Below are 14,429 nucleotides of genomic sequence, written 5' to 3' on the forward strand. Positions count from 1 at the left end.
CGAAATATGTGTCATCAAATTCACAGTAAATGTGCACTGTTGTTCCACTTACTTTTTTAACAAAATGCTCTTTTATGCATTGAAGCACTAAAGTGATTGGAACGCCCATGTATTCATCGCACACTTTGGCAATGAGTATTTCGAAACTGGTGTCATCCTTAAAATTCATTTTAAGTAGATATGCCTTGTAAGCTCACTGGCTACAATTCATAAATTGCAATATTTGACGTAAAATAATAATAAGTTAATTAGGGCTTTTTCTGTTAATTAGTTGAGTATGCCTTTCTGTTTTTTATGCAAGTAATGTCCGCGTCTTCGAATAATGCAGTCATGGACTAAACTTATGCTATCTGCCAAAGGTGATTTTTTTAAAATTCTCTAGAACTTAAAAATGATCGCCCCATAGATTGGTTGCGGTAGGAACCATGAACAAGTATCAGGTGTGTAGCATGATGGAGGAGTTCCATGTATTCCATTCTCTATTGTGAATGTTTTGGCTACAAAGTGAAGTACAGGACCTTCATTACACATAATTCTCCTTCTGGCATTAAGTGCTTTGCAAAAAGATTTTGTTGCAAAAGGCTACTTGTAAACAGTTCTATCTTATACGAAGGAATTTTACGGCTTCACTAATGTTTTAGAAATACTGTTTTAAGTTTATGGTGTCATATTCGTGTGTTCATGTGATGAGATCAATTTGCTTGTACTTTGCCCCCTGACTGTCTTTTATCTATCCTTTCAGTTGAGAAAAAGCAGATAATTTCTCTTCTGCGGACAGTTTTTAGCACCATGACAGTTGCCATGCGGTATGAACCAGCGAATGCCAAGTTCTTTTCCACAGAGGTACTGCAAACGTTCAGAAATTGTAGCTGAGCTTCTGTACTGACCTTGCACTATTGGGGCTTGCACATTTCTTCTTAATATTCCATCTGTCTGTCTTTTAGATCTGTCAAACAAGCCTTGCAGACACTGTGAGACTGCTTGGCTGTTTTACAAACAACACGGACATTTGTCCTGTTGACACTAGCTTCGTGCCAATGGAAGAAAACTTATTTCATGCTGTGTTTACTGGCCAAAACGATTCCAGGTAAGCACCTGTTTATGTCGTCGATGTGTCAAGCTTGGGATTAACCGTGCCAAGCTTAGTGTGATATAAAATATGCTGAATAAAAAGCATTGAGTAGTTATGTCATTGCATATATCGAAAATTTTCATTATGGTGCTCATAGGTTGAATATAGTGTTTTTGGTCATTTATCTGAATGCAAGTTGTACAATTTTCCTTTTAGCTTCGCTTTCCAAGGGAAAGTTTTTGTCTGAATGGCTTCCGTTAAAAAAGTCCTTTGCTGTGGTTCATTGTTCCTGCTGAGCACTGTCACACAAACTTCCATTTGTAACTTTCAGGCCGCCAGTTCACATGTTGAGAGCAGTTATGCCATTTATGCCAATTTATTTGTCAATCAGTTCGCGAAAATAGTGACGTAGAGTAAGCTGGTTCCAGCCTTAAGCTGCAACTCTGAACAAGACATTATTTTTTCAAGCCTTATCTTGGTCCGTGCCTCCTTCTTGAAAAAAGAAAAAGTTCTGGCACTGTTTGTTTCATGTGAATGATGAAAATGCCGTTCACTTTGTACAGTTAAGTGTGAACTCATGGTGTGGTATGAGGGAATTTCCCTCTGTGTGTAAGCTCCCAAGTGCTCAGATTTACAGTAGGTAATACAGTCAACTTCCGTTCATTCACTCCTAATGGGACTGACAAAAGTAGTCTAATTATCCAGCAGTCGAATTAAATAAGAGGCCAAAAAAACATCAGAACACACCGCTGATTTATTTAGAAGTATTTGCCTCTACTGTAACACATCCCCAAATTAAACGCTCACTCATTTTTAAGGGCTTTCAAAGTAGAAAACTAAAATAAAGATGACATTACAGATCCTAATCAAAGTGAAAATTGAATGTGCACCCGATTTAGCAAGAAAAACCTAGCATCCGATTATAGCATCAAGGAATATACTGTCACGTGGTGGTGACGTTGAAGAACACAGTAGCAATACTGTGAACAACAAAACTAACTTTTATTGGGCGAACCTGTGCCCACAAGACAGGCTACACTTATAGCACAACCATAGCGGCGAACACGGTCGGCGATCATCGAAAATCTGATCAACGGGTCAAGCCCTTCGGCTTTTATACATCAATCGTCGAATGTTCCAGACTAATCGTTGGGAACCGCGTGCCTTCCACAATGTTTTACACCATTGGCGTCAGGGGATGAAATCAGATAGCATAAGGTTCGGCGACAACAGACAGCGGATAGAAGCATCGATAACTTTCCAGAAACTTCGGATACATACAGGCGCGTCCCGCGCTGTGCGATAACATTTGTTAGGCGGCGAAACGTGGTCGCTTGATAAAGATAAGTACAGGTGTCGATACGAAACCACTAAACTTTACCTTCACAGGATGGAAATTTATTTAATTTTCATTGTTATCACTCTCAGACAGCACTTTGTCGCTGTCTGTGGAGTACCACAACATGTCATCCTCTATACAGTCTATAGCATGTATGATATTCTGCTTTTATGAACTGACTCCTCAGCAGTCGCAGGCAGGCTGATGGCCCATGCCTAGACTAACCATTTCGCTAGTTCGCCCTGCAACGCATGCAATTCTTGTTGCAATGCCATGCGTGTGGCTTGTTGGCTTAACACGTAAAGTAACTTGTCATTTGAATGTGTTTTCTTAATGAGATTGAAAATGGCACATCAGTATCGTCGTCATGCTATGCAAAAACTCACTCTGTCGCCATCTATAGTTGCCATCTTGTGATGACAATGGCGATGACACTGTCTAGGCTGGCTCTGACAGTAGGTTGTTGCAAACATGGGTTTGCGTTTGCTTTCCTATTAAATAGCACTGCCCAAGCAATTTTGGATGAATTTTGTGGGGAAAAAAGTACAGTGCACTAGAATGAGGTAAATACTGTGATACAGTCGATCCCGAATATATCTATCAAACTCGAAGGGGATCATGAAATAGTTCGATATACCAATAATTCTAAATATGAAATATGCTTATCTCAAGCTTATTTGAAAGCTCCACCTATCTCAGACAGTCACCCGAGATCGTGATGAAAAGTGGAAATATACTGACTTGTTTCTCCAAGGCCACATCGAACCCACAAAAGTTTACTTATTTTTTGTGTTTTTGCTGTTGAATGTTGTAGGTCACTCGCACTGCGGAATATTCTTTGATGAACTGATTGAAGCGCAAACTCTAAAAGCCTGCTTCTCCTGGCCGTGAGACTGCAATGTACCTCGTGCACATCGAAGTGCTTCTTGCATGTTTTTATTCAGAATAAGGTAAAAGGGCCCGCAGCACAGAAGCAAACAAGCTTATATGAGTTGCATCACCATTAGCGCACTTGTACTGCAAATGGTGCATGAATTTATCCGGCCACATGTCTGTTACAATACACCATTTAAGTGGCCAATCGCCATATGTTGATAATCAGTCAACCAGGCGGATGCTGTCAGCCTGCAGAACACCCAAGTCCATAAGCAAGTATGGCACCGCCGAGCGGCGCTCTCGCGCCGGCGTGAGAGCGCCGCATGGAGGGCAAAATTCAACTTGCGGATGTACATCTCTCCCATCTCTCATTCACATGGCCTTGATTGCCTCTTGCACTGCGTGTGTTTGGGCACGTTTCATACCACGCACGGTGTGTGCCTGCGTGTGTGTGTGTGGACGTTTTATTCGAGGATGATGTACTATTTGCCTTTAAGAAGATTGGTGTGTTTGACGATTATTTTCATGATTGCAATGTGGTGAAAGGGCAGCGTCTGCTTAGCCATGTAAGTGACACTGAGCAGGTAATTGGGAACGACATTGTATGTGCCGCCAGAAAAATCGTTGGCACATATGATGCGTGTTAGCTAAAGTAATTTTTGCAGTTTCCCACAACATGTTTGCTACAAATCCGTGTTGCCTCTGTTGGCGACAACGGACTTCCATCGACACTGTGCGGAAATATACAAAATATATCGCCACATAGCACAAATACGACATGCGCACACAACTTTAACTAGTACGTCCCCTACAATATAGAATAGAGGCAGCAACATAAATAGCTTGGCCATTTTTCAACAGTGGTCAAGAGACAGAAGTTCAAAGCATTAGTAATCATTTCTGCTTCAGTAATGCCGGCGCGACGAAGACGCAGGCGTGTATCGTCCAGTAACTCGATCGATCGGTGCAGTGGTGATGCAGGAATGGACTCAGGTCATGTTCAATGCATCGTGCACATATTCAATTTCTCAGCACGCGTGAATTCCGGCCACTGCTAGCGCATGCAACAGAAGTGATTTTCATTCTTGGGCAGCGCACACACACACTAGAAAGAAGACAGGACAAGCGCTGGTCTGACAACTGAAAGTTTTTATTTGAATAAAAGGATTATATGCCCAGTAATCATGAAATTCATGTGGATTATGTGTAAAAACCGTCATACACTCACAAGTGATAAATGAACAAGATCGCTTCGTTTGCCATTTGTTTACTTACCTTGTTCGGCACACCGCAGTAATCCATGTCTGTTGTCTGCTTTTTTCGTTCCATTTTATTGTGAATCGGCAGAATTTCACTGGTGGCATCAACCCTTTTGTGTTTACATTGCTGTCGTGACAGTTAACAGCACAATAATAATTTCTGGTCATCCGAAGAGGCGCCATCGCAAACAAGAGACATTTCGCGCAGCACAAGCTGTGCGCGGGTGCGACCTTGAAGGGAAACGGCAGAAACGTACATCCGTGGAAGGTGAAATCGTTCTGCCAGGCAAAAAACGAGCGCTGGCGTCTAGGAAGAAACTTGACGTGTGGACGTCTATTCCCACTGATGTATCCCTGCAAGCACGAATGAAATGCGTTCAACGTAGACTGTAGACCTGTGAATCGCACAGCGATGAGTCTTGCATGCCACTACTGCGATAGTCTTTCCACGAAGGGCAGATGTGGAGGGCTGTGGTTTTGTTAAATGTAAACTGTAACATTGAAATCTGTTGAAGGGGGGTTAGGGCCAGATTTGTTATGTCCACGCGCCGGCAATCCTTAAGTGCAGTTCACGGAAGCTCAAGTTGGCAAATTCGGTGGCGCAGACATCTCAAGTTCGACGTCCTATGCCCGGAGCCACTCACTGAAAATAATGAATGGCTTCCATGCTTTCTTGTGGAACACACGCATCGGACTGGGAGGCTTTTTGCATTTTTGAAGCCGTGCGGCAGTCCTTTTTCCGAGAACAAACGGTTGCAGGTAGTATACTTCACTGCACGGCAGTAATTCTGCTATCAATATGCTTCAACGCATTACAAGGCTTCGTTGTAGTAAAGCTTACTAAAGCAAATCCATCATTATGGAATGCAAGCAAGGCCCTTGCTGCACGAGCCATCCGTATATTGAGATGCACCTTGCTCATTTTTACTCCTGCCTATCAGATTCAATGTCTTGCTTGACAGCATATGCCAAAATAGTGCTGTTTTGTCGGCATCAATATTTCTGATGATGCGAAAAGTGGCCTGGGCCCATTAGGAAAAGTGCACTTGCAGGGGTGCAGCGTGGTGCAGCATTTTATATATTGAATGGGGCAGTTAAGGGGAGTTCTATGTACCCATAGTACAGTGCTATACTTCTACATGGGATTTCCAGGGGGTTGTAACAACAGCTCAATATACACAATAATTCGATATATCTGAGTTTGATATAGCTGGGATCGACTCTATATTATTTTTGTGCGGTGGTAAGAAGTCAATTAGGCCATAGTTGAATTCATTCACAAGACGGGAAGGTGAGAGTGAAAGTGAAAATGAAGTAGTTAGAGTTAAGTTGTAGGAACTTTTGTGTGGTGCTTTTGGATTACACGATGAAGAAACTTTTTCTACTTTATGCAGTCTTGACCTGACCAAGGTACCAACATCCCTCATCTCGGCCTTGGTGGTTATCCGGTTGTTGTATGACATGGCACTCGACTCGTTTGACAAGTAAGTGACCTGCGCTAAAATTCACTGTGTCATCTTTATGCTTTCTGTTTATTAAGGTCTTATCTTTTCACTGATTTCTATATAAGGTCAGCTTCTGTTATTTTGGCAGCACTTTTGACAGGCAACACTTTACAATGAGAGTGGCGATGTGGGCTTGTTGGTTGTTCATCTTGAGACGAGTGAGTTTTAGCACAGACAGAGAACAAGGACATGAGAAGGTGTGTATTTCTTGTGCCTTCTTGTGTCCTTGTTCCTGGTCCGCTCTACAACTCACTCGTCTTAAAACGCTTCACACCATCATGATAATTTGGCTGCAACATCAACAGGGCAGTGCAGGCAGAAAAGTGTACACATAATGCATATGGTTCTGAACTTCATTTTATGCAGAAAGCCAGTGTTTTTAGGGCTCTTCGTTTGCTCTTGTGCCATTTCTAAAAACTTGTAAAGATGCTTAAGATTTGCCTTAAGAGTGGAATGTGAAAGCATTCCAAGATCCTTGACTACTTCTCATGCTTCCTCCCAACTGCAGCTTATGTAACCGTAATGTTTACCGGGAAACGCTGGTGGCGAACGCTATGCACAAAGGTGAGCTTTCTAGTAGGAATGTGGCCTCTGGCGTGGACCGCGATTTGGTGGAGGCGAGTGCCATATAGAGGTGTTTGCAAGGAACCGAGCACACCGCTTTATGGCCTCTGGAAAAGGGGTTCGTGGTCGAGTTTCTGCGTAACAGAATTATGTTTCCTGGTATCTTGAAATTACAATCTGACACCATCCTGTCTGTAGGTTGTGTTTAGGTTGTATATTATGATTTTTCTACACATGTTACTTTGAGGAATTCAATTTTTTCAGTAACCTCCCTGTGCCACGCTGAAGGCCTGAGTGGTTGTGGTCCAGTAATGTTTCGCCAAGTGACGTCCAATGCTGACAAGGTTTTTTGTAACACGGGCCCTTTAATGCTATCGTGTTAACACGGCACTTGCAATTTAGTGTGGCCACAATGTAACTCGTGTTCATGTGTGTGATCATGCTGTTATACTTTGCTTAAAGGTACCACCACCATATGTGACATGGTTGTATCATTTTATTGCCAAAAAGTCAACTCGAAACACACAAAATGTATTTATGACCGTAAGCACATTGCACAGATCACATGACTGTGCCCAGGAAGTTCAAACTGTTGCTTATATTGCAATCAGTGATTGCCACGAGCTGAAACACACTACTTATACCATGTGTGTGACAAAATATGTGACAGAGGCATTTAAGTACGGGCACCGACCAATTTTCCAGACCTCTCGGGGGCTGAAGAATAGTCCGAAAAATCGAACAGTCCGGAAAACTTGTTCACCCTCAAAAAATAAAATTTATTAGGCTTAGAGTGGCTTAAAATATCTCTGATAATGCCCTGCCTCATACTATGCTTGGAGGTGATCAGGTTTGCTTGGAATTGGCCAAGAGTGACGTCATCTCCGTATACAGTCGACAAGAGTTTCACCACATTGGCAATCTCTGTTGGCAGAGATCCCAAACACCATTGAAGGAATGAGCCACATACTTCACACCACTTGGCTCTCGCGAAGGCACAGGAGGTAGTGCCAATCACACAAATGCGAAGCCACACAAACGCACACAAAGATGTGATAATGTCTCCGAAACACATCTGCTCTGTGGACACACCACGTGCAAAATGGCAACTGAAATTAAAAAAAAAGAAAATTCTGCATGGCAATTGTCATGGTGCTAAAAGTGGTCCGTAGAAGGGAAATTATTAGTTTTTCTCAACTGACAGGATAGATAAAAGACATTTAGGGCACAAAGTACAAGTAAATTGATCTCATCGTATGATGATTGTGCTGACCGAAAAGTGCCGTCCCCTGGAGCGTTTTGTTAACTAAGGAAGAGTGGGCGTGGCCGCCGAGTTGAAAGGATAGTGCGTGCACCTCCCTATTTTGGAGGCTTTATAGCAGCCCACTGGAAGCCAAGCCTGGCCAAGCCAGTGGAAAATCCAACATTGCAGCCCCCAAGATCAGGTAGCGTAGCTTGGAATAAGCTATTTAGTCTGGAAAATCTATCTTTAGGGCCTAAATTCATCCTGGAAATTGATTGCAATAATGCATTAGCTCTATGGGAAACCTGAGAGTACATTTATAAAGTCCGGAATATCCATCAAGTCCGAAAAATCTGTCGGCAACTGTACACCCTCATTCACTTGCTTAGAATATAGCTAACAACAAATTCATGAAAATATAAGGAGATGGGTTTCAGATGTCACCAGCTGTACTTCCCAACACCAGGTTCTCATGACAGTTCATGACCTTTAATGGACAGCTTTAGTCTGCTGGGATAGGATGAACAGTCTTCATGTTGTGCAAAACAGCTCATAAAGTGTGATACTACGGTGGACACTGTGTTGTTATATTGTTGGCATACTCATAGGCATGTGCGCAACATGCAACACAAATGTAGAATTCATACAAATCAGCTAAAGTGCAAGTGAAAAACAGACATTATAATTTTTTTTTAACTGATGCAGCTTCATGACAGGCATACGTATCATGACAGTATCAGGGTTCTTTCAAAATTTTTCTCTATTCAGGAGTTCCTAAACTAAGTCTCGGGAAAACCTCACTTGGATTCAAAAAGTACCAAGAGCACTCGAGTCTTTGCTAACCACCTACTTTGGCTGTGAAGCAGAGGTCATTCAGTTGCAAGTTGCTTCATGAGTAGCAACTTAAATAAAACTGTACATAAAAGTAAAAACTTTCCTTAGCAGCGCAAAAAGGGCATCTACTTTTATTAAACACATAATGTATCTACTGCATCCAGTAGGCTTTGGTTCAGAGTGCAGTCCACTTATAACGATATCGAGAAAGATGAAAAATATGATTGTTATAACCGATGATCGCTATATCTGGACTGCAGTTATAAAAAAAAAAACGCGGAGCATACCTTTGCAGCTCCGAACTCGAATTCGCTACTTGCTCTAAAGAATAGATGATGTAGAAACTAGGCTGTGAAAAACAAACTTTATTTCTAGCGCCAATGATCGTGTCAAGGGTTAGGCGTGCCGATTTAGTCCAAAATCTGCACTTGCTTTTGCGGCAGCTTCAGCTTCACAACCGCGGTGTGCATGGATTCCAGCTGCTGTGCAAACACTGGCGGCAATTCTTTAGCATGCATAAAATCAATTAAGGAGTTGATCGACAACAGTGCGCTTTGCGTGGACATCGTGGTCGGGGTAAAGGAGCCACTGTCAATCTCGTTGTCACTGTCACTGCTGCCGTCGCCACCATCGCACAACTTTGCCGTCTGTTGAGACAGCACATCTTCGGCGATTGCCTCGTCGGTGACCTCATCGCAGAACGAGGCAGCACTATCTGCAGTCAAAAACTCCTCCATCAGTGCACCACCTGTGTCACCAGTAGGAACGAGCTCCCAGAGCTCGGTTATGTCAGCGGCTTCCACCGTGTTGGTCTCAGTGGGTTGGGGAAGTTTGTCCTGATGCACAAAGCCCGCCTTCTTGAAGCAGTTGTATATGGTTGACTGCTTTACTTCATACCGTGCACCATAAACGAAGCGCACGGCTCTCAAAAGGCTGATCTTCAGGTCAGGGGGCCCATCTGCATGACCCGACATGCCAGGAGCTGCGCGGTCAGTGGCTAAAATTAGCCACTCCAGCATGTGCCGCCGATACAGGACTTTAAAGTTAGCGATCACGCCGGCGTCCAACGGCTGCAGGCCTGCCATAATATTCGGAGGCAGAAACATCAATTCAACAGATGTTAGCTTCAGGTTAACGCTGTGTGCACTATAGTTGTCAAGTAGCAACACTACTTTTCTTCCTTGGCCTTCAATTATATTGTTGAACTCGAGCAGCCATTATTCGAACAATTCGCGGGTCATCCACGCCTTCTTATTGCTGTGTTAGCGGACCGGGATGTGCTGATTCTTAAAGCACGTTGGCTTCTTTGATCGCCCGATCATAAAAGGCTTGAGACGATGGCTCCCGTCCATGCTAACGCACAGCAACACGGTCACCCTAAGTTTCGAGTGCTTCCTGCCGGGGCATCGATCTCCTTTAAGAGCCTGAGTCTTCAACGGCAACATTTGAAAAAACAGAGCAGTTTCGTCGCAGTTATATATGTCCTTCTCCGCGTAGCGCTCCAGCACGCCGGGCAGCTTTGTCTGCAGCCACTGCTGCTTTGCCTCTCTGTCCAAAGACGCCGCTTCCCCTACCATGTTTTTGTAAACGATTCCGTGCTGCTCTTTAAAGCGCTGAATCCAGCCTCCCCCAGGCTCAAAATTTGGGCGTCCCAGAAGAAAAGCGAAGTTTTTCGCTTTGGTGGCAAGTATTGGCCCCTTAATAGGCACATTATGCGCACGGGTTGTGATGAACCACTGGTAAAGTGCCTCTTCAACATCGGCATACAAAGGGTCTCTAACCCTTTTCCGCTGATTGGCATGGCCGGTGATAGCTCCTGCCTTTAACAATCGCGGTAATCCCGGTTTTCAAGATGGTTGATATCGTCGACTGGGCGAGCTCATACTTCTTCATGAGGGCGTTCACCTTGAAGCCGCGTCGAGAGTCCTGCAAAATATCCATCTTCGTGTCAAGCGACACAGCTTTGCGCTTTGTCGGCGCCATCTTCGAACTGGGTTGTACCGTTGGTTGCACGCTGCTTCGGTGGCGTCAGCCTGCTATCGCGAGAGAGAGAGACTGAGTGTGGGATGGGTGCCACCGCGCCGCTTTGCTTGTCGCTTTTTTTTCTTTCTCTCTATTTCGGAGCGACTGTGGCTGACGCGCATGAAGCAGCTAGCGCCATCTTGTGGCGCGCTGCACCTACTCAGGTACTCTCCAGTGCGCAGGCGGGGCGGGATGCGCCTAGTAACGTTGGGACGCGCAGCGTGGTAATGGCGGCTGATACGAACTTACGGAGGTAAACATCGCCTCTTGTCGACATCGTTCGTTTCAGAGAACTAAGCAAACAAATGTTACGATTATTTTGCACGGAAAAAGCCATCCGGACGGCAAAATTTTGATCGTTATATCCGATATGCTGTGAATAACCTATCGTTATAAATGTTTTTTTTCCCCATAGACCTAATGCATAAAATGACACTCTCATGTCGACCCATCGTTATAACCGATATATCGTTATATGTGGTATCGTTATAAGTGGACTGCACTGTATTCAATTTTACATGCCAAGGATGAGTAACGTATGCCTGGCAACAGCTGTATTTATGTAGATAAAAGAAATAGCATGTAAACCACCGTATCAGAGCAGTCGACATGTGATGATTAATTGATAAGGTCATAGAGGTGAAGAAAAGGCAAAAGTTACAAGGGACGGGGGGGGGAGGCAGTGCTGTGTACATCAGTTTGGTTGCTTGCAAGGACATCTGGCAAAGCCTTCAGCTCTTCAGAGCCTGCTTTGGTGTTGCCTGTGCTAGATTGTGTGTGGGTCATTCTTTGCACTTGGCAAGGGATCATTGAGTGCCACTACATATGTCTGGTTGGTTCTCCCAGGCCCATGGCCTTGACCAAGCTGGTGACCTGCCCCCCTACCCAGCATTGCACGGTCGAGGTTCCCAAGAAGGCTTCTGAAACCACGGGCAAGGGTAGCCCTCAGGCCAAGAAGCCTGTGCTAGCCACACTCAACCTTTCGGCACCGAGTCCAGACCCACTCATTGTGCACCCAGGAGTGGTCGTGGCCATGTTACACCTTGTCCCTTCTATCGCCGATGGCCACGACTCTCAGGTGGGGCCATAGTGACAAGTGTATCTGTGCATGACGTGCAGGTTTCATTGCCTTGTTTGTCACCTGGCATGATGCTTTTGCATCATTGTTTGTAGAGTCATAAATTGTGTTCAGTAGGTACGTGACACACTGATTAATCAGTTCCATTTATGGATTTGAAGGATGTAACAGCAGAGTATAAATTGAGAACACAACTGTTGAGCCCACATATGATGGCCAGAATTTCATTCACGGCTGTGAACAAATACTGAATACTGCTGTGGCAATCACAGTCTCTATTGTAGCAGTGGTATTGCTCTTTACAACACTGACATTCAGGCGGTCAGTCAAGCAGTCTGTTCTGTAGTGTTTTCGAGGATCGTTTTACAGTATGGACATGCACGTGTACAGATGCCTAGTTTGGTTGGAGTGAGTGGAGAGCTGACATTGGCAACATGTAGTACAGGAAAACCTTGTTCATACATTCTGAAGAAAGAAGAAATGCTGAGAAAAAACATACTAACTGGGAAAATGTAGGACCTGAAGTTAAAAATTTTGGGAGTCTCAACTGCAGCTGACATCTACGTAGTGTGAAGTGTCGCGCGCCAAGCATGAGCGACCCAAAACATGCATTGTCGTTTTTATGGCTTCGACATGCTTACGTATACACTCCTCGAATACGGCCTTGGTCAGCAGCTTCTCTGAGCTGGGCATTTGGGCGGCAAAGACACCGACACATGTCAAGTTTGTGGGGCTTATGCGGCTCGAGACGTGCTTTGTTGTTTTCCTATTGCATGTTTTAAGACAGTGACGGGAAACCAAAACGAAATCGAGCTGGTGGAGACACCAAAACACAATGCTGCCGAGCGAAACATGACACTCACTTTGCACAGCCTGCAGCAGAGAATGGCAGTGTGTTCAGGTTATGGTCTATTAAAAGCATGCGTTACGCTTCCAGTGGCACTATGCCACAGCGCTGGGAAACAGATAAGTGAAGATGCTTATCGCAATAGGGTTGGCAGCGATAGCTGTGGTTGGTGATGTGACACAGCCCACAAGGATGTTTGCTGGTACTAGAATATGAAACTGAGTGGATGCCGGCATTTTCACGTGACACGGGGAGGCGAGTGCTACAGGCAAGCTGTCGGGGTAGTGCCTACTGCTCTCGATTACACGTGCCTGACATCTTTTCTTGTTTACACAGGATCTAGCGACCTCAAAACATATCAAATGATCGCAGTTTGGCGATGTACGTAACATTGGTGCCAAAAGGTAATGTTTTCTTGGAACGTGTTAACCCTTTGAGGGTCAATTTTTTTTGCCAAACGCGACCCCCCAGGGTCTATTCTTTTTATTACAAATTCAAAATCTTCGGAATGACCAACTTCACGAAAAATTTATGCAATTTTTTTTAGAATGACCACAAAGTGAGAAAAAATATTTTCGTAGGTAAACATGCATTGTTTATTCATGAATACAGATTTTATTTATTTGTGCAATACCCACAGCACCTTTACAGGCATTGCAGTGGAGGGGAAATACATAACACCAAGTGGATTTGGGCACCACAACTTGGAAATAAACAATAGAGTACAAAAAGTAAGCAAAACAATCAAAGAATTACAGACACTATTAGCATGTAGAGAAAGAAAATAAGTATTAGTGCATCAATCCAACAAAGTATGGAATGTGTCATGTGATATTATGTCATCCACTGAAGATAGTAGTCTATTCCACTCCCATGTTGTTCTAGGAAAAAAAGACATCATGAATAGTTCTGTGTGGCAAAATATTTCTCGTATTTTATGGGCGTGGTTGTCTCGAGCTGATGCATAATAAGGTTCAACTGTGTACTATTGCTTGTCCATACCAATTGTTGGGTGAAAGATACTATGAAAAGGTTTTCAACAACGTTTTTTTCCTGCGATTTTCAAGAGACTCCCATTGTTAATTATTCTTCACTTGTGTAGCGCTAAAGGTGAAACTAATTTCCAGTAACTAATCTTGCAGCTAAATTTTGTACTCTTTCAAGTCATTCCTTATCACCAACCATTGATGGGTCCCATAACTCGCATGCATATTCTAACACACACCTGGCGAATGCCTTGATGAGTAGCTCTTCAGTAGTGGTACTGAAATTTTTAGCATTACGCTGTAATGCATTTTAGCATTTATGCTGTAAGTTTTAGCATTACACTGTAAACCTTAATGACATGCTTGCACTTACTATTAGATGATCAACGTGATGATGCCATTTTAGATCAATGGTAAAATAAGCTCCTAGGTATGTATATACCGACACCCATGACAATGCAATATTATCTAACGTGTGCTGAAACAATGTTGTTTTTGGTACGATCCTCCAGGCATCACATCAGGATTTCTCATCTCCAAAGGGAGATTTGCCAGAAGATGCCCCTATTTTCGGTCAAACCCTAATGACTTGCTTGCACCTACTATCAGATGATCACTGTGATGATGCCATTTTAAATCAATAAAATAAGCTCCTAGGTATTTATATACAGGCACTCGGGACAATGCAATATTATCTAACGTGTACTGAAACAATGCTGTTTTGGTACTATCCTGCCGGCATCAACTGAGGATTTCTAATCTCCAAACGGAGATTTGCCAGAAGGTGTCCCTATTTTCGGTCAG

The 14,429-nt window shown here is 43.6% G+C and overlaps 1 protein-coding gene across 1 annotated transcript in view; it reads left to right on the plus strand.

Moving 5' to 3' along the window:
• bchs (WD repeat and FYVE domain containing 3 bchs) overlaps positions 1-14,429 on the plus strand; it is a 245,728-nt gene that overhangs the window by 52,178 nt on the left and 179,121 nt on the right. The window contains exons 15-18 of the mRNA XM_075687061.1: positions 743-843; positions 945-1,087; positions 5,941-6,030; positions 11,561-11,792. Of these exons, the coding sequence (XP_075543176.1) occupies positions 743-843; positions 945-1,087; positions 5,941-6,030; positions 11,561-11,792 (566 nt within the window). The remainder of the gene's footprint in view (positions 1-742; positions 844-944; positions 1,088-5,940; positions 6,031-11,560; positions 11,793-14,429) is intronic.

The sequence above is a fragment of the Dermacentor variabilis genome, chromosome 1 (genome assembly GCF_050947875.1).
Source record: "Dermacentor variabilis isolate Ectoservices chromosome 1, ASM5094787v1, whole genome shotgun sequence".
Lineage (NCBI taxonomy): Eukaryota > Metazoa > Arthropoda > Arachnida > Ixodida > Ixodidae > Dermacentor > Dermacentor variabilis.